The 21,702-nt window shown below is 37.5% G+C and overlaps 3 protein-coding genes across 3 annotated transcripts; 2 read left to right on the forward strand and 1 right to left on the reverse strand.

Moving 5' to 3' along the window:
* Positions 1–5,069: 5,069 nt before the first annotated feature.
* LOC147553042 (uncharacterized) lies at positions 5,070–8,465 on the reverse strand. Its single transcript, XM_086671783.1, has 5 exons — positions 8,160–8,465; positions 6,638–6,840; positions 6,365–6,437; positions 5,891–6,084; positions 5,070–5,714 (listed from the first exon to the last, which is right to left on the reverse strand). The coding sequence occupies exons 1-5, from the start codon at positions 8,230–8,232 to the stop codon at positions 5,292–5,294; spliced, it is 966 nt and encodes a 321-aa protein (XP_086527909.1). The 5' UTR covers positions 8,233–8,465; the 3' UTR covers positions 5,070–5,291.
* Positions 8,466–15,369: 6,904 nt separating this feature from the next.
* LOC147553043 (chorismate mutase 1, chloroplastic-like) lies at positions 15,370–18,545 on the forward strand. Its single transcript, XM_086668814.1, has 6 exons — positions 15,370–15,792; positions 16,992–17,214; positions 17,306–17,392; positions 17,642–17,785; positions 17,882–17,974; positions 18,085–18,545. The coding sequence occupies exons 1-6, from the start codon at positions 15,599–15,601 to the stop codon at positions 18,322–18,324; spliced, it is 981 nt and encodes a 326-aa protein (XP_086524940.1). The 5' UTR covers positions 15,370–15,598; the 3' UTR covers positions 18,325–18,545.
* Positions 18,546–19,135: 590 nt separating this feature from the next.
* Positions 19,136–21,700, forward strand: LOC147553044 (pentatricopeptide repeat-containing protein At3g62890-like). Its single transcript, XM_086668804.1, has 2 exons — positions 19,136–20,372; positions 20,947–21,700. Exons 1-2 carry the CDS (start codon positions 19,218–19,220, stop codon positions 21,655–21,657), a joined length of 1,866 nt encoding a protein of 621 aa, XP_086524930.1. The 5' UTR covers positions 19,136–19,217; the 3' UTR covers positions 21,658–21,700.
* The last annotated feature ends 2 nt before the right edge of the window (positions 21,701–21,702 follow it).

A 21,702-nucleotide genomic window follows, 5' to 3' on the forward strand; every position in this document is an offset into this window, starting at 1 on the left:
TAAGTGATAATCACTTAGTAAGTGATATCAAATGTAAGTGCCATGGCGTTTGTTTTTCATCTGTTCTAAGTGCTTGATTTTAATTTTTTATATTAATTTTAAATGTTATAAAAATGAAAAATTGTCTGTTTTAACCTTGGTGTATTTACACATTAGCATTTTATACTAATTCCTAATAAGTTCGTTAGTTTAGGTAAAAGAAAATTACGGTTTACTAATGTTATGTCAAAAATAATAATCGTAAATAATTAAGAATTATGAAGGTGAAAGAACTTAGTTGTATCATGGAGTTTGTGTGTTCCATGATTAGTGAAAGAAGAGATGTTAAAAAAAATTTAAGAGGAAAACTTAGGTGAATGATGAGTGAAGAGAGAGAAGAGTCATAGGGAAAGCCATAAAAAGATTTTGTATTTATCAATTGTTTAAGATTTTCTTCTTAGTTAAAATTATATTGGTAATTACAATATTAGGAGAAGAATAGAAATGTCCTTTTGTAAGTGCAGAATAATAAGCTCCAACTTGAAGCTTACTATTTTGCACTTACTTTGCCACCACTTAGAAGTGATTTTCACTTATTAAGTGAAAAAACAAACGACCTAAAATTGCCGGTCCGCACTTAATAAGTGAAAATCACTTAATAAGTGCAAAAATCAAACACCCTCTTAGACTATTTGGTTTCCAAACACATAAAGTATGCCTAAAGTTGTCTCCCTTTTTCTTACACTCACATGACTTGATACCAACCTACTCGCTTTTGATTTCCTCACCTTAGACTTCTTCATTGACTTCATCGATAACATATGCGGCCATCTCACCGTTCATTTTCATAATTTTGAGATCTGATAACGTACATTCTTCTAATAATATAAGATTGAACGATGAAATTATCGTGTCGGCCATATAAGAAGTCACTAAAGAAGTTGGTCTAGCTAGCTAGTAATGTTTATATTTTTCTCTTTTTAGTGGGTTCTTATGTGTGTTTTTTTTGGAGGGCCCTAGTTAGGTCTACTCAGGTGTTTTATCTCTCTACCAACTAGAAACTAAGAAATCTTTTGCTAGATTTTGTATTAGTAAAAAGGAAAATGGTTGGATCTTGACTATCATTTTCTTAAAATCTTGTTTGATTCTTGGCAAGTGGTGTTCATGAGAACCTTAATCAAGTGGGGTTGTTAGAAAAGAAGACTTATCTATCATCTTTGGTTCTATTGAGAGGCAAAAAGAAATATAATTTTAATAGTTCCTCGCAATTTATGAGGTAATAAGACAGAAAATTGAAATTAACCCGAGTGATTCAAGCCATTAAATTTGGATTTTATGTGCTTTGTTGGTTTGTCTCTGCCTTTAGGGGTGGACATTGGTCACTTGCTAGTCATTTCTTGCTCAACTCGATAGAGTCGATTTGATTTGTTTTTGTTATTTGCTATTATGTCGGCTAGTTGATGTTTTAGATCAGAGTTACCACATGTTTAGGCCTTCGATTGTGGTCAATTATCTTTAAAATAATTTAAGAGACATTTTGTAAAATAATATCGTTAAAAATTTTAAATAGTTCAAAATGGTTAAATGAGATATTGATTGAAGTAATTGTTTTTTGTAAGATGTCCAATTTTGAGGGATTCTTTCTCATAAACATGAGTAAAATTTGCATACTAAGTTATACTTTGGTGTCAACATCATGTCTATCCAACACCGCAAAAATAATAGTATATTGAATGGATTTCAACAACTAAATAACTTTTCTCTTTAAAAAAATCGACCACTGATTGCGTGCATTAAGTTTCTTACAATATAAAATAGATGTACAAGCAAACATATAACTTTAAAAATCAAAATTACAACGATAAATAAATAAATTAGTCATTGTCAAACTAACCGAAGCACAGATTAGTTCATTTTGGTCTAATCATAACTAACACGATTAGTCCATTTTGGTAAAGATACTTGGGCTACAAGCTATCACTTTCCAAAATCCATCTCTTATTTCTTCCTTCAATTTATTTTTCTCCCACCAACAATACCCTTCAAAAACCCTAAATTCATCATCCCCAATTTCATTTCTCTTAACCATCTCACCTATAAACTCTACACCCCTCTCAGTTCCAAAATACACCCCTTCCATCACTTGCTCCAATGACCCACTTTTTCTTATCACCATTTCAGTATCATCTCCCTTGGGACCCACTAATACCAATTTTTCATCCAATGGTCCTCCATAGTACAATGACCTACCAGAAAAGATGTCCTCAGCATCTGGAACCGTTGATTTTGGTTCCCTTTGAGATGGTTTGTTGAGAATGATTCCTGTGGGACCCGTGGAATCTGTTGATAGGATTAGGATCGCTGTTGATTCGAAAGTGTGGTTTCCGTCGAATTTATTTGTGGCTACAAGTAAGCATCCTTTTTCCGGTTCGTGAATGATGTGGGCCCAAACACTTGGGCTCTTGACATGTGGATGAAGATCATTTCTACGGCTAGGATCAACCTGATTTGGCGATTGATCAGTACCGGATCTAGATGAAAGTTCAGAAGCAACTAGCCGTGCTCTGAATGAACGCCAATCGGTATTTGTTGATGGTCGACTGTTATCGTCTAGTGATGAAGATTTGAATTCACCTATTAAAAACACGTGATTTATTAATTGACATTCTCGGAAAATATGCCACTAGAGGCATATTCCGTCAAAAATATTCGGTGCTTATAATAGACATCCTTTGTATCTGGAGAGAGCGTGCAGATGTTACTATATAAATACACTCTCAAATTTAACTCGGCTCCTTTCAGGTTAGGTTCGTTAAATCCCGGCGATGAACAAAATCCGCACCTATTGGTTTGGATTTGGTAGTCAAAAACATAAAAAGTCTATAACTCCAAGTTCAAGACAATACAGATGGTACCAGAGATGAAAGCATCTCATGTAATAGTCTCACTAGACTTGAGAGGTTAATGAGAACCTGAGATGTAATTGTGTGATCAAACTTAGCAAATGTTGGACTCATAGAGCTTTTGCCAAGAACTAAATTTCATTTGTTATAGGTGAAAACAAATTTTGTTAATCGTATGTCTAGATAATGAAAATAATTTTTTTCCGAAGAATCATTACATCTTTACAGTGTAAAAGATTCATGCAATCCTATTAAATGTTTTTTTTCCTTGTTATGTACATCTCCCTATCATAGGTTTTCTTGTGTTTTTTTGTTGAAAGGTTTTCTTGTTATGTGCGTGTGTGTATATATTTTCTCCCGAACTCAATAATAACACTATGTTAATTAGTGTAAAACCTTTGCCAACGGGTGGAGTAATATGTTCATTAAAATAAATGTTTCGTGTCAAGCAAATTTCCAACTCTAAACCATGTTTATGCTCTTAGGATGGGCTCAGCTCATTTTTCCAACCTTCCGCATATTTGGGATATGTTTAAAATCAAAAAATATATGTGTCAAGGTTTACACACATACATAGTCCGTATTTATTTGGTAGAAATGTGTTTGTTAGATTTTAGCTCATTTATATTCCGTTTTTTTTTTTAACTTAAACTTTCATAGAAGACGTACAAGTATCCTTACATAGCTCATTTATATTCCGTTGAAATCTTACACTAGGATCACAAATTAACGTTGGTCTCTCAAGGTCGGTAAGAAATTTACAAACTTAATATTAATGTACATCTAAAATTTTTTGAACAAAAAATCTAAGAAGTGGAGTCCTAATTACAAAAGCTATAATTTGAAGAACTTACATGTTATGGGAGAGATGTAACCACCCTTGTTGTAAGAGTATGATAATGGAGTATTGAGGGACTTCTTCTTGACCAAATTGGGTCCTTTCATGGAGGCAAACTTTGATGAATGAGAAAACTCTTCTTTGAAGGCTTTTGTGAATGAACTAGATGTTGTTGGAAAACAATTACTCCCCATCCTCTCTAATTTCTCTTCTCCCTCTAGACTCTCTTTCTCCTCTTATATAAAATAGAAAATAGAAAGAAATGGTGAAGGAAGAGAAGGGTTTTTTATACACAAAACAAAACGGTTAAAATTGCCAACTATTATATATGAAAAAGGGGTTGCCAAACTTGAAAGGATTAAGGCAAACAAGTTTGAGTACACGGTTTATTTTGGAGTTCCTTTAAAACAATAGAAACTAATTGGGATTTGTATTGGTTGGCTGGTTGGTTGATACTACCTAACTATTAAAAGTAACTACAAGTTGATTTTCATTTACAAAAATTGTTAGGATGCCCGAAATTTCAAACTAAAATCTGTTCGAATCTAATGTGGATGGCCAGATTTCACCCAATTTTTTTTAAATTGATCGGTTTGACAAAATCCAGCCATCCAAATCTGTTTTTGGCATGAAATTTGGGTATTCCATCATCTTTATTTCATTTATAACATAAACTACAATATAGGTGTTGCTCATCAAAAAAAAAAAAAAAACTATAATATAGGTGTGCCATCAAAGCCATCTTTGTTTTGATTTCTAATTTTGTTGGCCCCCCCTTGATTTTGACAGACCAATTGAGAGACGATTCAATCGTGTACGGGTCACACTTTCTGGATATGGTGTCTTTTTGGTATTTGAATCTACGACTCGCCTGAATCTGACTTGCCTGATTTAGAGTTGTCCAAGTCAAACTTGTTCTGCTAGGAAATAAAATCCTCATTTGAGGTTATTTCATAATTGAACTCTTAATTGGGACTTAATTTATGTCATACTCAAATAGATCTAAAATCAACCCAGGTTTGTCATTCAGACGAATCAAACGCGAAGTAAGGGCTGGAGTTTACGCAGTACATGGTTAGTGTGGCTAAGAGAAGCTTTCAGAGAAGTACGAGAAGGTCAAATACGAAATATCTGAAAGAGGTTCATGAATAAGGTCATCTAGGTTTTTGGTTTTGGGGTAAGTTAAGAAATGGTATTTCATGATAAGAACTATCAGGCCATGTTTGGCTCGCGAGAAAGGAATGAGATTACCAGGAACAGACAAATGAGTTTGCATCCGCAGAAACATGAAACGCTATGTGAACTAATGGATTATGAAGCCCACTTACGAAATAGGCAAGTTCGATCAATAAACAAGTATAATCTGATATATTAGTGAATTAAGTTTATAATAACACAAGCTGATTTTTTGTATTTCACCCGAACAACGTCTCAGTTTACAGTTTCAGGCTTTCAGTAACCCTTTGTCCACTAGAAATGAAGTTCTATCTACTCACCTAATTTCATGTTTAGACTTGATTAACACGGTATGAAAAGAAAACAAGTATCATATAAGTGAACGGTTTTTGCGCTTACAGTTTTCCGTTTGACGATTCTCCAGCTCCTTTACCTCCGAGTTGAGTTGCTTTTCTGAAAGCTAGAGCACAAGCAGCATGCTTCTTTCCAGCAAGATGTTGCTGATAGTTTTGACCATTCATGCATGGAATCGAGCAAACGTCACACCACACAAATCCTACTTCTGTAGTATCCCCGTTCCTTTTCCTCGCCAACTCTGCTAGTCTGGTTTTATGTTTCCTTCCCATATAGTGCTGCTGGAGATTATATTCACCCGGACAAAACACTTGACATTCTTTGCAGAATAAGTTAGCCAATTTGATTTCACCGCCTTTTTGATTCTGAGATTGTTGAAATTTTTGTGGTATCGAACAAGTTAGATCGTTAGATGCAGATTTACGTTTCACTCCCACCATTTGCGGATCTGGACATGCCGATCCCTGGAAAGCAAGAATACGGAGAGACATGTTAGTACGGCATTGTGGGTATGTGGTTAATATCAAACCTTGTTATTTCCGTATTGCTATCTATTTCTTAAATATTTTTCTTTATTACTCGAAATATTATAAGACTTTATTGTGTATAGACCACTCTGATATACATGATGTTAAATTACCTGGAAACGGGTGGTTGGTTGACATCGGGATCTATCCATTTTTCTCTGATACACAAACTTGTTTTTGATTCCGTTCTTTAATGGGGTAAAGTTCTTTCCGACTCTCCCATCTGGCACTTCCCTTACGGTTATTTCTTCTTGGGGGATCTTACGTTCATGCTCTCTTTTGGAGAATACAGGGTCCGGCGTTCTACCTGATCAATAAAAAAAACTGTGACAGTGGAAATAATGCTACACATTTTACGAACGCTACCATCTGATTCGGATTGAAGAGTCAACCGACTATGTCATCTAATATCAATAAATTTGATTAAACAAGTTTCAAAAACTTTTCTGAGAATTTAAAACTTCTCCTATATATGAACTGACCCAAACACCAAAAGAAAAAGCAAATGAATGGTAAAGTATGGTACTAAGTATGGAACTAAACTGCGCAGAGACATGAAATTTCTGCACTTGAAAGTAGAGAGTTACCGTGCGAGCATGTAAAATCGCCAAACGGGGATTTTCTGCTCATTTCCCCTCGTTCCAGATGTGATGGTGACACCTAGAAATGATAGTGTTAGTAAGAAATAAGAACGAAAAGTATATCAAGACACAAGATGTTTCATACTAGAAAGTAACAATATTGTTGAAAAGTGATACAACATTACAACCCTTTGCTAACTATACAACTAAATAAACTTACGTATGTAAATAAAAAATGAAATATTGAAAGAAGAATAACCCAAAAGATGTTCAACCCACCACGACCGACTTTGGGGGTGCCTCAAGATCATAACGATATTGCCTTTGTAACTGCTCAAGCTTCTCCCGATATTCGAGCTCTCTTTCAAGTGCAAGCTCCACTGACATGACATTTCTTTTGACTCCCTCATTAGTTATTTGACATCTAGCCCTTTCTCCAGGTACCACCTCCTTAGAAAATCCTCTTTTGAAGAGCACTGTATCTGAAATACCATTTAAGAATCACAAGAGGAAAAAAGAAAAAGGGCGTCTAACAACAAACCCTGATAATATTTTCCTACTCTTTTCTTTTTTTCCTTTAATTTCCACTTGCTGAATTCTATCCCATTTGGCTCTAGGAATAGCTAAAATGGTAAAAAGGGACTTCGCTGATGTTGATATTTCATTAAATATGAGTTCAGCAAAAAAGAAGAAACGACACAAGTTAAAGTTCTACAGCCACGTAGTATGACACTGCTCGTGCATTTTGGGTACATGAACTCAATCCTCCCGTAGAGGCAAATTCATTAGTTCAGTTCACAGTAAATGGTATATAAAAATAAACAACCACATATAGATCAAAAGCCCATCGAAAGGCGGAAGATATTTGTACTGCATGAAACGGAGTCATTGCATCAAACAATTAGACTAATTTTGGCGCATGGGAATAGAATGTGACTACTAGGAGTAACCTTACATAATTGTGCAGAAGGAATCACGAATCACAACCCAGGCGGAAAAGGAATCTGCTCCATCCCCATCGCATTAAGGGTGGGTGGATATCTAATACATTTTCCTTTGGAATCATAAACCAAATTATCTATGGCCAATATTAACCTATGACAAACCAAACACTAGAATAAGGGATTGTGATTATTTGAAATCACATTGCGGGAATACAAAACCTAGTAATTGCATTTAGTTTCCGCACACAAACATGGTCTAACAGGTTGGTCAAACTAATGCATGGAAAGGGTTATGGATGTCGTCTTCTGAAATGTATTAGCATAATAACTTAGTCCCACATTGTTTCTTTTTTTCTAAATAACCTCATAACTACCATTACGATTTTAATAAGACTCCTAAAGGTCGTACCACTACCCTATAGGCCATTATTTATACCTTTAATAACCCAAGTTCAATAAACTATGGATTCCACCCTTGCTGGGAATTGAACCTGAGACTTCTAGGGTTTTGGAGTACATACCCTATAGGCCTTACTTGCCCCAAAATGGTCTTGACCTATCTGACCCCAGAAGCTAGCTCAAGAGGTGAGACTTTCTTTTCCCGTCACACTTAGACCACCACCCACTCCCACTCCCACAACCAATGTGGGACTAACACCAACAAAATGGTGGTGAACTTTTGTGTGTTCTTCCTCTAAAGCTGGTTTTAGGATTTGGGTAGGGCAAATTTCTACCCCTTAGGATCATTAGAGACACACAGGCACAGGCAAATTCTTAGACTATATTTCTTCAAAATGGGGGGAAAAATCAAAGAAAGGTAAAATGTAGTTTTCCCATGATTTAGTGAATCTTGTTACCTTGTTGTGGCAGTGAAATGGATTGTTTACCCTTAACTCCACCACTCCCATAATCTGCCATTATTCCATGCATGGGAACCTCAAAATGATAAAACCCCAACTTTCCAAACAAGAGATAGAGAGAGAGAGAATAGAGAGAGACTTGCAACCAAAAAAAAACGGAGTAGAGAGAGAGCCAGAGGGGAGTTGGCAGGAATTTCAGTGAGCTGTAATTACTAACGAATTTATGGGGTTAATTTCGGCAATCATCTGAAACACCCAATATTCCGCATCACTGCGATATTCTCTCACGGCGGTCGTGTGATTAAACAACCCACAATTCTTGTCCCTCAAACCAATGGTTTGGGAAGTTTTAAAGGCGCTCCTATAACCACTAAAGTCGCTTCCATGAGGGAAAATTTGTATGAATGTTTGTGAAAGAAAAGAGGCGCCTTTCACACTTACAAGGGGCACCTTTGAAACTTCCCTCCTCCTGTAGATAATAACAACAATGTTTTGAAAAGTGATAGGAAACAGAGAAATTATGGTCACACTCTAGATAGAAATGTGACGTCTCAAAATTGAAGCGAAAGTAGATACGTATAACGGAAAGTTCCTGCTCATACTTCGATTTTTGTCTAGAGTGGAGTTTTTTTTTTTTGAAACGTCTAGAGTGGAATTGTGTAGTAAATCTCATAAGTCGTGAAAAGACGGTGTATAACAAATAAACTGAAGACCAATTTAGTAATTGATTATCATCTCAGAGAAAAGCCTCCTATAACGACTTCTATCTATATTAGTAATTTAGTACTAGGCACGATCAATCTTCCATCGTGATTTTCTTTTGTACATTACTCTAATCTCATATAATTAATCTTATAACCAATCATGATTTCCAAGTCATTTGTTTTCTTATTTAAACAATCACTTTTGTTTTGTTTTAGTTGGTGCCGTCTTTGCAGGTTGTTTCCATATAGATTTTCATATTATAAGAAACACTAAAACATTATTGACACATGAAGAATCCCAACTAAATTCCACAATGATTCATTTGGTGCTTTATTTGGCCTAAAAAAGAAGTGCATAAAAGATGTTGTGGTTTTAATGATATGGTTTGCATTTTAAATTTGAATAATGATTTAGCTAAGGAAATCATAGGCACATTTGGGACACAAATGAAGAAAAAAGTTTTGGTCGTTAGATTTGAAATTCTCTGCCAAAACTACCTAAGATCTATCGCTACGTACCGTTTGAATTTCTATGGCATGATGTTAATGGACTGCAATAGAGTTAAAGTTTCATAGTTCTTCATGTGATATGTTGAGTGTTTGTCAAATTGTGTTACATAAAATTTATATCTGTCGGGTAACACTCAAATAATCACAATTTGAACTGGGATCATTCAATTAGTTCCTTGTTTTTAATATAACTTCGTCGATTGTGACAATAAAAGTTTTTTATGCGAAATTTAAACCTATAAAAGTTTCTAACAACAATTTGTTCGGCGAACAATAAAAAATACAGTCAAGTTTTACAACTTGAACTAGACATAGACTCAGATTTTTTATGTGACTGAGAGAAAAAGACGAACACCTTGTGAGTGGCGGTTTCAAATTAAAGATTAAAGAGGTGGTTTCTAATTAAAGAGGCAGTTTCTACAATTAGAAACCAAATTGAGGCGGTTTTGAAGTTTGAGAGAGGCGGTTTGGAAATCCTTCTCCAAATTGGATTTCCAAATTTGAACATCCAATTGTCGGCTTATATGTGTATATATATGGGGATTGAGTGCTTGTACAAAACACCAACACAAACAACAACTCTTCTTTAGAGAGCTAGAGAGAGAGCAAGAGTGAGAGAAATTTTTCATAGTTTTTTGAGCGGTGTTAAATTTCTCGGTCGTCGAAGATTTAGTATAGAAGGTTATTACTATACGGTACCATCTTGGGACGAACTTGCGGGTTGTGTGAGTGGTCTTCATCTATCCTTCAATAAAGATTTCTTGTTCGCCCGAGGACGTAGGCTTTAGGCCGAACCTCGTTAATTTCTGTTCGCATATTTGATTTTGACTTAGCTTTTCGATTAATCTTCATAATCGGATCAATTTCTAGGATAGGTTCGATAGCTTCCGCGACTTTTAGTTATAACAATTGGTATCAGAGCCTTGTTGAGATTGAACGAAGAGAAGATGGGATCGAGAAGTGGTACGGTCAAAGCAGGGAAATATGAGATAGAGAAGTTCAATGGGAAAAACGATTTTTCTTATTGGCGGATGCAGATGAAGAATCTGTTAATCTCGCAGAAATTACACAAGACGTTGACGGGAAAGAAACCAGGAGATATGTCAGATGAGGATTGGGAGGAGTTAGATCTCGAAGCACGGGCTACCATTATGTTGTGTCTTGAGAGGGACGTGGCGTTCCTAGTAGACGAAGAAACAACGGCGGCGGGTGTGTGGTTAAAATTAGAAAGCAGTTTCATGACGAAAACTTTAACGAATCGGGTCTACTTAAAATCCAAATTATTCACATGTAGAATGGAAGAGGGTTCTTCTATTCAGGAATATGTGAATAGGTTTGACAGGATTATCTCAGATTTGAAGGATATTGATGTTAAGGTTGAGGATGAGGACCAAGCCCTCATATTGTTACTTTCATTACCTAAATCCTATGAGAACCTTGTTCAAACTTTGATGCTTGTTGGTGATAGTCTAACCATGGAAGAGACGAGAAATTCGCTATTAGCGGATGACCTTCGTAAGGTTGCTACTAGCAGTATGGCGTCGGGTGGAGTAGACAAAGAACAAGCACAAGGGTTGTTTGTAACGAGGGGGAGGAGTAATGAAAGGGGAAAGGGAAAGGGCGGGAAATCTAGATCCAAATCTAGAGGCTCTTTCAAGAAAACGTGCTTTAGTTGTGGTGAGCTTGGCCACTTTAAAGCGGCTTGTCCAAAGAGAAAGTTGAAGCAAAAGAACGAAGGCTACAAGGAAAAACAAGAGATGCAAGAGGCGGGATATGTGTCAGAAGAGGCGGACGAATGTTTCTCGGTGACAGAGGTGTCTGAGAAGATCTTCGATAAGTGGATGCTTGATTCAGGGGCGTCACACCATATGTGCCCAAATAGGGAGATGTTTACTACCTATAGGAGTATAGATGGTGGTACAGTTATACTGGGTGATGATAGTATATGTAAAACTGTGGGACTCGGAACAATACGGATCAAGATGCACGATGGAGTGGTGAGAACATTGACGGACGTAAGACACATACCCGATTTGCGGAAAAATCTAATTTCCCTTGGTGTGTTGGAGCGGAACGGCTGTAAGATAATTATAGAGAATGGCTCCATAAAAGTCGTTAAGGGTTCTTTGGTGGTAATGAGAGGTACTCGTTACGGTAATTTATACAAACTTTTGGGGACAACAATTACTGGAGATGTAGCAGTAGGAATCAGTGGAAGGGATCCAACGGCTAGTACGAGGCTTTGGCATATGCGCCTTGGGCATATGTCAGAAAAGGGTTTATCTCTGATGTGCGGGAAAGGCTTGTTGAAGGACATGAAGAAGCCTTGCATGGAGTTTTGTGAGCATTGTGTGTTCGGGAAGGCACACAGGGTGGCGTTCTCTACAAGCAAGCACAGGAGCAAAGAGGTATTAGACTACGTACACACCGATGTCTGGGGACCGGCAAAGTTACCTTCCAAGGGTGGTTCCAGGTATTTTGTTACATTCGTTGATGATCATTCGAGATTTGTCTGGCTTTATTTTCTGAAGCATAAGAATGAGGTATTCAACACATTCCTGGTGTGGAAAGCAATGGTTGAGAACAAAACTGGTCGAAAGCTGAAGACGTTAAGGTCGGATAATGGGACCGAGTACACGGATGGGGCATTCAAGGAGTTTTGTAATCAGGAAGGCATTGTGAGGCACTGGACAGTAGTAAACACACCTCAGCAGAATGGAGTCGCAGAGAGATTGAACCGTACACTACTTGAGAAGGCTAGATGTATGCGCTCCAATTCGGGACTAGGCGTAGAATGGTGGGCAGAATCTGTTGCTACAGCTTGTTATATTGTGAACAGGTCTCCACATTCTTCTTTAGATGGCGGCATACCTTACGAGGTGTGGTCAGGTGAACATGCAGATTACGGGAGACTTAAGGTTTTCGGTTGTACGGCCTATTACCATGTTAAAAGTAACAAACTTGACAATAGAGCAAAGAAGGCAATTTTCTTAGGATATGCTACAGGAGTCAAGGGTTATCGGCTATGGTGTACGGAAGACAAGAAGTTTGTAATCAGCAGAGATGTGGTGTTTGATGAGTCATCTATTGTAGCTATGGCGAAAGCTACGGTGCCTAGTTGTGGTGATGTTGGGTCTACTAAAGCTCAAGTAGTGGAAGTAGAAGCCGAAGACCAACGGGTTTCTAGGAATCATGATCAGGTGGAGCATCAGGATAATACTCAGGATGAGAAAATTGATGAACCCGATCATGAGGAGGTTCAAGGGGAAGGTACACAAGTTTTACAACAACAACAGCAGGATGTTTCGGTACACACTAGGCCGAAACGGTTATATAAGCCGGTACAGAGGTTAGGGTCAGACAAACCTCTTAGGCATTATGGGCAGGCAAATCTTGTTGAATATGCACTCTCGGTGGAAGACGACGAGCCGGTCACCTTCAAACAAGCTATTACCGCGGAGGATAGAGAGAGTTGGTTGGTTGCTATGCAAGAAGAGATGGAGTCTCTTCACAAGAACAAGACATGGGAGGTTGTCCCATTGCCCGAAGGTAAGTCTGTTATTGGTTGTAAATGGGTGTACAAGAAGAAAGAGGATTCTTCCGAGATCAAGGGTACAAGGTATAAGGCAAGACTAGTGGCCAAGGGTTATGCACAGAAAGAAGGGGTCGACTACAATGAGATTTTCTCACCGGTCGTGAAACATACTTCTATTCGGGTGCTATTGAGTATTGTTGCTCACAGTGAACTTGAGCTGGAACAACTCGATGTTAAAACCGCCTTCTTGCACGGTGATTTGGAAGAAGAAATTTATATGGCTCAACCTGAGGGATACAAGGTTGAGGGTAAAGAAAATCAAGTATGTCGTTTGAGGAAGTCTCTTTATGGATTGAAACAATCCCCTCGCCAATGGTACAAACGATTTGATTTTTTCATGCTAAAGCATGGTTTTCGCAGAAGTGACTATGATTGTTGTGTATACATCAAGAAGCTTCGCGAAGGTGACTTTATTTATCTCCTTTTGTATGTGGATGACATGCTTATTGCTTCTCGAAGCATGGTGGAAATAGATAAGTTGAAATCTCAACTCAGTCAAGAGTTTGAGATGAAAGACATGGGCGCTGCAAAGAAGATACTGGGAATGGAGATTAAGAGAGAGCGATCAAGTAAGAAACTGTACTTGAATCAGAAAGGTTACGTCGAACGAGTAGTTTCTCGGTTCGGGATGCAGAATGCGAAGGCGGTGTCAACACCTTTGGCACCACACTTCAGGCTCTCGGGAAAACAATCTCCCACTACTACGGTGGAGAAGGATCATATGGATCGTGTACCGTATGCTAGTGCAGTTGGCAGTTTGATGTACGCTATGGTGTGTACTCGTCCGGATATTTCACAAGCGGTCAGTGTGGTTAGTAGGTTTATGGCAAATCCGGGGAAGACACATTGGGAAGCTGTGAAGTGGGTCTTGAGGTACTTGAAGGGTACCGTTGATACGGGTTTGTGCTTTGGTGGAGACACATGTCAGGTAAGCGGTTATGTTGGCTCGGATTATGCTGGCGATCTAGATAGAAGACGATCTACTACTGGTTATGTATTTAGGGTACATGGTGCTCCAGTTAGTTGGCGATCGATGTTACAATCTACAGATGCGTTATCTACTACGAAGGCCGAGTATATGGCTATGGCCGAGGGTGTGAAGGAAGCATTGTGGTTGTGGGATCTTCTGGATGATCTAGGGATTAAGCAGGAGTGCGTGGATGTATGGTGTGATAGTCAAAGTGCGATCCACTTGGCGAAGAATCAGGTCCATCATGCTCGTACTAAGCATATCGATGTCAGGTATCACTTTGTACGAGATGTCATAGAGGAAGGTGATGTTTCTCTCATGAAGGTACACACAGATGAGAATCCCGCGGACATGTTGACTAAAGTGATGACGTGTAGCAAGTTTCAGCATTGTCTGGAATTGCTGCAAATCGGCTCGTGTTAAGTTGCCCGAAAGGGCGTAATGGCGACAAGGTTTTCTTTATGTGAAGGGTTGGTAGAACTACGGTAGGCTTGATCCTGTAAAAGGGTACGTAGGCAGCCATGGTCATATGGCGCAGTCGGATGAAGTTACAAGAAGCAGATATATCTTACAAGGAGTATCCTGGTGTTCGTCCAAAATTTGAAGTGTATCAAATTGTGTACGAGGTGGAGAATTGTGAGTGGCGGTTTCAAATTAAAGATTAAAGAGGTGGTTTCTAATTAAAGAGGCAGTTTCTACAATTAGAAACCAAATTGAGGCGGTTTTGAAGTTTGAGAGAGGCGGTTTGGAAATCCTTCTCCAAATTGGATTTCCAAATTTGAACATCCAATTGTCGGCTTATATGTGTATATATATGGGGATTGAGTGCTTGTACAAAACACCAACACAAACAACAACTCTTCTTTAGAGAGCTAGAGAGAGAGCAAGAGTGAGAGAAATTTTTCATAGTTTTTTGAGCGGTGTTAAATTTCTCGGTCGTCGAAGATTTAGTATAGAAGGTTATTACTATACGGTACCATCTTGGGACGAACTTGCGGGTTGTGTGAGTGGTCTTCATCTATCCTTCAATAAAGATTTCTTGTTCGCCCGAGGACGTAGGCTTTAGGCCGAACCTCGTTAATTTCTGTTCGCATATTTGATTTTGACTTAGCTTTTCGATTAATCTTCATAATCGGATCAATTTCTAGGATAGGTTCGATAGCTTCCGCGACTTTTAGTTATAACACACCTCCTAACACAATTTTGAAAATTCTTTGTAAACCCAGTAAATCAATGCATACAAAGATAAAGATTCACCAAATTAGACCTTCAAACTCTTCAAATTTTGATGTTATTTCTTTTTGTTGAAAAATCGACTATGATTTACATTAGTCGTTACGAGACATTGATACATCATGAAAATGTAATAAGCACGATAATCAACCGCCTAAGTTAAACCAATAATGAAAGACGCTACAAATTTTGGTGTTTATTACTTGCACGTTGTGAATGGGCTAAGAGAAGTCCATCTTAACTACTTTTGTAGTCTTTTCAACACCTACTCCTCTCTCTCTCCCTCTTCCTACCAAAAAAGACGCCATCTTCTATTTCTTCCGTGACTAACAAGCGAAAATGATTCCTTTTTAAAACTTTACCCTCGACCCTCTCTCTCTCTCTCTCTCTCTAGTTCCAATTTTCTCTCTCCTCAAGAGCAACAATGGAAGGAAAACTCTTACGAGTTTTTAACTCTCCTCCTACCATTTTACCTTCTCAACTTTTCAATTCATCAAAACCAAACACTCTGTTTCAAATCAAACCCAACCAACATCTCTGTTTTAAATTACATAATTTGGGTTCATCATCCTCAACAACCTTTCAACCTATCAAAGCTTCTGCAACTTCTCCTACTTCGTAAGTAAAATTCTACTTCATACTTCTTCTTTTTTCACTTTTATTTTTATTCTTTCTCTATTTCTATTAGAATTCATATGTGGGTTTTTGTAGATTTTGGAAGCTATTTAATTTTTCTTAATTTCTCTTTTGAGCATTTGAGTTTGGTTCAATATCTTTAGATTCCCATGTTTATTGTTGTCAATTTGGGTGGAGAAAAGGGAATTCATTCATGGGTATTGAATTATTCATATCTATCTTAATTGTATTCTAATTTTGTGTTGAAAATATGATAATCTTGAGTTGTCACCATTACTAGGTTTGGTGTTTCTATACTAGTAGTACTCATATAGATTATTTCTTGAGTCTCATCTTCTTCTTTTTCCTTAACAACAAAATGCATTTGGTTCTTCCTTATCCTTGTGGAAATCGATACCCCATACATTTGCTATTTCAATGTTGTATTCGACCACGTGGTTGGATTTATCGAGCCAACAACATTGGCGATGCTTTTAAGGGTAACAACCAAAAAAGAAAACCGCTCACTTTTTCTAGTAAGAACGTCTCAAGAATATGTGCTTATCGACAAAAGAAGCTCTCTTTCTTCTTGCAGAACAGTCTTTAAGAATATAATGGAATCGACAAACAAAACTCTTTTTTGGTTTGGGAAAACGTATTAAGAATATATGGTAATTGGATAGGGTTATCCATAACGCAACACTAAAGACACCATGATTAGTGCCACATTGCTCTATAGCAAAAGGCCTATTGTGCCATAGTGAGCTCCAGGCTCCATCCCAAGCTCATTATCTTAGGGCCTTTGTGCGCATGTTAGAATCCCTCGAGATAGAAAAAAAGAGAGGAAAAGAATCAATGGTCAAAATCCATTTAATGTTACTCATACTAAAATCTATTGTAACATAGTATTTCTTCTCATGGTTCTTTAAATGTTTCACATTTATAGATTTGAGATCTTTGACATTTCATTTCCAAAATACAAATCTATGTTTTCCTTAATTAGTACTAACATATATTATCGATTGTTCTATACAATTTTAAGGTGATCTTAGAATACCATGTAAATGCTTAGGAACAAAGTAATAAACTAACATCGGTCAGCCATTCACTCGAAGAAGTTGTTTTAACAATATATGTTTTATGAGAATCCAAGTTTGATTGCTGATATTTCTGTCTCTGACACTAGAGTTTCTCTTTTATAGATCAGGAGAGAAGAACAGAGTGGACAAAAGTGAAACCTTAACCTTGGATAGTATACGGCACTCTCTAATCCGTCAAGAAGATAGCATAATATTTAGCCTTTTGGAGAGGGCTCAGTATTCTTACAACTCTGATACGTATAAGCGTGATGCTTTTTCCATAGATGGCTTCAATGGGTCTTTGGTCGATTATATTGTCAGAGGAGCCGAAAAGCTCCATGCACAGGTAAACATAACTTCTCCGAAACAAAATGTGTAGAACTTAGTTGCTCAAATACTTGTTCCAATTGAATTGATTGGTTTCGTATTTCAATTAGGTCGGCAGATACAAGAGTCCGGATGAACATCCATTTTTTCCACAAGACTTGCCCGAGCCAATATTGCCACCTTTACAATACCCACAGGTAAATTATAAACGATAATTTTGAGAAATCGGTTCAAAACCTCGTAAATTTTTCAAAGAAAATTATACAAGTTTCTTGAATCCAGGACCTGAGTTGATTAGGGTGACGAAGAATCTAAGTCTTGTTTTTTTTTTCTCCGGTCCGGCATGGAAAGATAAATGAAAGTTTGTTCTTCATGTATTTATGAGTCATAGTTAACCGTATTTCTTACTCTCTTGGTACTTAAACTAAAATAAAATTTAATGTTAGGTTTTGCATCCTATTGCGGATTCTATCAATATAAACGACAAGATATGGGATATGTATTTTAACAATCTTCTCCCAAGATTGGTTAAACAAGGAAATGATGGGAACTGTGGTTCGGCTGCTGTTTGTGACACAATATGCTTGCAGGTAAAGAATTTTTGTGACACAATATGCCTGCTATCATTAGATATTGGCCTTAGAATTTCCTACGAGCTGATGTATTTCTTTTCATTTTATTTGCAGGCACTGTCTAAGAGAATCCATTACGGAAAATATGTAGCAGAGGCTAAATTTACGGAATCTCCCGAAAAATATGAGCCTGCCATTAGAGCACAAGTATATCCTTAGTTTCAATCGTATTGTTATTTTAATTTCCGGCCGTGTCGTTATTTTGCACCCTCTCCTAGTTGTTAGCAGGCTTATGAGTTTGTGTACGGAATTTTCAGGACGGAGACCAATTGATGAAGTTATTGACGTACGAGAAAGTAGAAGTAACTATAAAAAAGAGAGTGGAAATGAAGACAAGAACTTACGGTCAAGAACTAAATGGCGATGAAGAGAAGCTCGATAAAACTGATCCCTTATATAAAATCAAGCCAAGTCTAGTTGCTAATCTGTATGGAGATTGGATCATGCCTTTGACTAAGGAGGTTCAAGTTGCTTACTTACTAAGAAGATTGGATTGATAATACCTTCCCATCTTTCACTTTCGAATGACGGAAGAAAAAATGGTGAATCTGAATCGGATGAGTCTTGGGTACTAGTAAGATGATTCCGATGTCGATAAGAATGGTATGTCAAACTAGTACACTTAGTTTTTTTGCCTTATATATAATGGTTTGAAATGAGCTCTCTTGTATGTAATCGACATTACAGTTTTTATTCAGTCTATAAGCGTTACTGGAAAGTTGTATGATCTTACTACCGTAATCAGCAACCATATTCTCCTTAGTTCACAACTCCCCTATGGAGGCGGATCTCGGGTGATTTTAACCTTTTGAATATCCACAATAGTGATAGAGAGACTAACAGACCGGCAAACTGACTTTTGTAGCACATACCAAATTTAAGGTTTATGAAAATTCTGCCAAGCTCATTCGTTCGGGATCTTAAAAAAGAAAATGTATGCGATGATAAGGACAAATTGTGTTATCCTTCCTAGATTTAATTTATGGTTAGGGGCTTTCTCCCTGCGATCTTCTCGAAAAAAAAAAAGGGATAAGCCTTTATATTGCGAAGGTAGTGTTTTATTTTTCTCATTGTCTTAATCTGAATCAAATGAACCCAGAATCAACCCAAATTGGTCATTCAGACGAGTCAGAAATCACGAATCAACCATAAACAACCAGTCTGAAATTTGATTGAAGCCAATTCAGACCTCGAATTGGATTTCAGATCTGGCTTAGAAAACACTAGCTAAAAACTTGAGCAAACTCCTACTACCTCTTATTCAAAAGTTTCAACAGCCACATAAGGGCAAAATTGTCATTTGAGATTACAACCATAAAAACGATCTTTTAAACCCGGTGACTACCAACTACTTTTCAAAATTCCCCTTAAAGGGGCTGGCCTTCTCTAAATGTCTCCTTCGCTTCTCCATTCTCCATTTATGAATTCCAAGTTTAGAGTCTTTGAAGAAGAAATTTTCTCTCTTTTATCAAAATCTACCAGCTTTAACCATATTACCCAAATCCATTCTAGGGTTTTAACTCTTGGACTTCATCAAAATAACTTCATTGCTACCAAGATCATCAACCTCTGTTCTTCAACTTCTTCAATCAGTCATGCCCGTCTTACTTTTCGCCATCTATCAAACCCGACAATCCCTTCATGGAATTCCTTCATTCGAGCTCTCGCTCAAAACGACTTCCCTGTTGAAACCCTAACTACATACACCCAAATGAAAAAGACTCCAATTCCACCTGATAATTTCACTTTTCCATTCATCCTCAAGGCATGTGCTTCCCTTCCTTCATACCCATTTCTCGGACAATCCATTCATGGTGAAGTTATCCGTTTCGGACTCGACCCTGATCCTTATATTCAGAATGCTTTGATAGATATGTATTCGAAGTCTGGGTATCTTAGAAATGCACTTTATCTGTTTGAAGATATGCCTGTGAGAGATACAGTGACATGGAATTGTATAGTTGCGGGGTGCTTTAGAAGAGAAAATGTGGAGAAGGGTCGAGAACTTTTCGATCAAATGCCAAAGAGAAATGTAGTGAGTTGGAATACAGTAGTTGCGGGCTATACTCAGAACGGGAAGGCGACCGAGGCATTGAGACTTTTCAGGAGGATGCAATCCGAAGGGATAACTCCGAATGAAGTGACACTTGTTAGCGTTCTATCTGCTTGTGCACAAGCAGGTGCTATCGAAATCGGGAAGTGGGTTCACAAATATATCGAGAAAAATCGTGTCAAAATGGATGTTTATTTGAATAATTGCTTAATAGATATGTACTCAAAAGGAGGGAGTTTAAGAGAAGCTCAAAATGTGTTTGATGGAATGGTCGAGAAGAGTGTTGTTTCGTGGAACTCAATGATAGCTGGTTTGGCTATGCATGGCTATGGGGAGGAAGCAATTTCAATTTTTGAGGAGATGTCTAAGGCAAGTGTAGAGCCTAACGACATAACATATATTGGTGTTCTCTGTGCCTGTACGCATGCTGGACTGGTTGGAGAAGGGCGGATTTATTTCAAGCAAATGGTTGAGAAAAGAATTACACCTAAGGTTCGACCTTTTTTTAATATCTATTATTGTTCTAGTTCTTAATTGTTAACGTTCCTAGTTCACAAAAGTTAAGGTTTGTCTCAAAAATATGTGGTTGGCATTTTCTCTTTCCTTGGGTTTTTCTTTTGTGCATGATAGGAATATTTTTATGGGTTTGATATTTGTGGTTTTGGCAGAAAAAATCACAATAAATACCATGACTGAAATCTTGAAACATTTCTTGATGTTTCGTGTTGGGTTTGGTTGTGACCACCTGACTGGAATAAAGATGTACTATCGTCTTAATTTTTCAGCCCATTGAAAACAATCGTCTGAAATGAGATTTAGAGCTAGCTTGCAATAATCTTGTTTCTCTTTCTCGATCTCTCAAAGGTATTTGCTCAACCATCACTTCATGGTGCAGTCTTGAATACTCAGTCTTACCACTCTTCGACTTTTGGTACCGAATCGAGTTCTTAGAGTTGTTATTATTTGGACTAACACAGTCATTTCTTCGATTTGCATTTACCGTATTATTGCATCTAAGGGTAATCAATCACTAAAAAGCCTATCCTTTTTTTTTTGCTATGAACAGGTTGAACACTATGGCTGTATGGTTGATCTACTTGGCCGTCAAGGATATCTAATCGAGGCTCAAGAGCTGATAAAAAGTATGCCATTCCTCGCTGATGCTGGTATCTGGGGTTCTTTACTTGTAGCTTGTCGAACTCATGGCCACCTTGAGCTAGCAGAACAAGCAGCAATTCACCTACTTGAACTTGAACCATGGAATGCAGGAAATTACGTCCTCTTGTCCAATATTTATGCTACAAAAGGCCGTTGGAATGATGTGGAAAACATTAGAGAGAAGATGAGAGGAAGGAGAGTTAAAAAAACTCCGGGGTCAAGTTCAATCGAGATTGACAGTTCAATCCACGAATTTATAGTAGGAGATAAATCTCATCCTCGTTCAGAGGAAATTTACGAGAAGTTGGATGAATTGGCAATAGAGTTGAAGCTTATAGGGTATGCGCCGAATACAAACTCAGTATTACATGATATATGCGAAGAAGAGAAAGAATACGCGTTAAATGTTCATAGTGAGAAGATCGCTATTGCCTTTGGGCTAATTAGTACTGTCAAAGGAACAACTCTAAGAGTTATCAAGAACTTGAGAATTTGTGGAGATTGTCATACTGCAATTAAGCTTGTATCTAAGATTGTTCAGAGGGAAATAATTGTTCGGGATCGTATAAGATTTCATCATTTCAAGGATGGGAAATGTTCTTGTAAGGATTTTTGGTAACTAAATAAATTTTACAAAAGTCTTGTATTTATGGGATTAAAAATT

This window comes from Eschscholzia californica, unplaced genomic scaffold, assembly GCF_041429995.1.
Source record: "Eschscholzia californica isolate CP2 unplaced genomic scaffold, dmEscCali1.0.p SCAF_3, whole genome shotgun sequence".
Lineage (NCBI taxonomy): Eukaryota > Viridiplantae > Streptophyta > Magnoliopsida > Ranunculales > Papaveraceae > Eschscholzia > Eschscholzia californica.

Coding starts and splice junctions, on each gene's coding strand:
- LOC147553042 (XM_086671783.1), bottom strand. CDS start 8,232: ATGCATGGAATAATGGCAGATTATGGGAGTGGTGGAGTTAAGGGTAAA. Junction 6,841..8,159: donor CATTTCACTGCCACAACAAG/GTAACAAGATTC, acceptor ATGGTATTTCAG/ATACAGTGCTCTTCAAAAGA. Junction 5,715..5,890: donor AACCAACCACCCGTTTCCAG/GTAATTTAACAT, acceptor CTTGCTTTCCAG/GGATCGGCATGTCCAGATCC.
- LOC147553043 (XM_086668814.1), top strand. CDS start 15,599: ATGGAAGGAAAACTCTTACGAGTTTTTAACTCTCCTCCTACCATTTTA. Junction 17,393..17,641: donor CACCTTTACAATACCCACAG/GTAAATTATAAA, acceptor ATTTAATGTTAG/GTTTTGCATCCTATTGCGGA. Junction 17,786..17,881: donor GTGACACAATATGCTTGCAG/GTAAAGAATTTT, acceptor TTTTATTTGCAG/GCACTGTCTAAGAGAATCCA.
- LOC147553044 (XM_086668804.1), top strand. CDS start 19,218: ATGTCTCCTTCGCTTCTCCATTCTCCATTTATGAATTCCAAGTTTAGA. Junction 20,373..20,946: donor AGAAAAGAATTACACCTAAG/GTTCGACCTTTT, acceptor TGCTATGAACAG/GTTGAACACTATGGCTGTAT.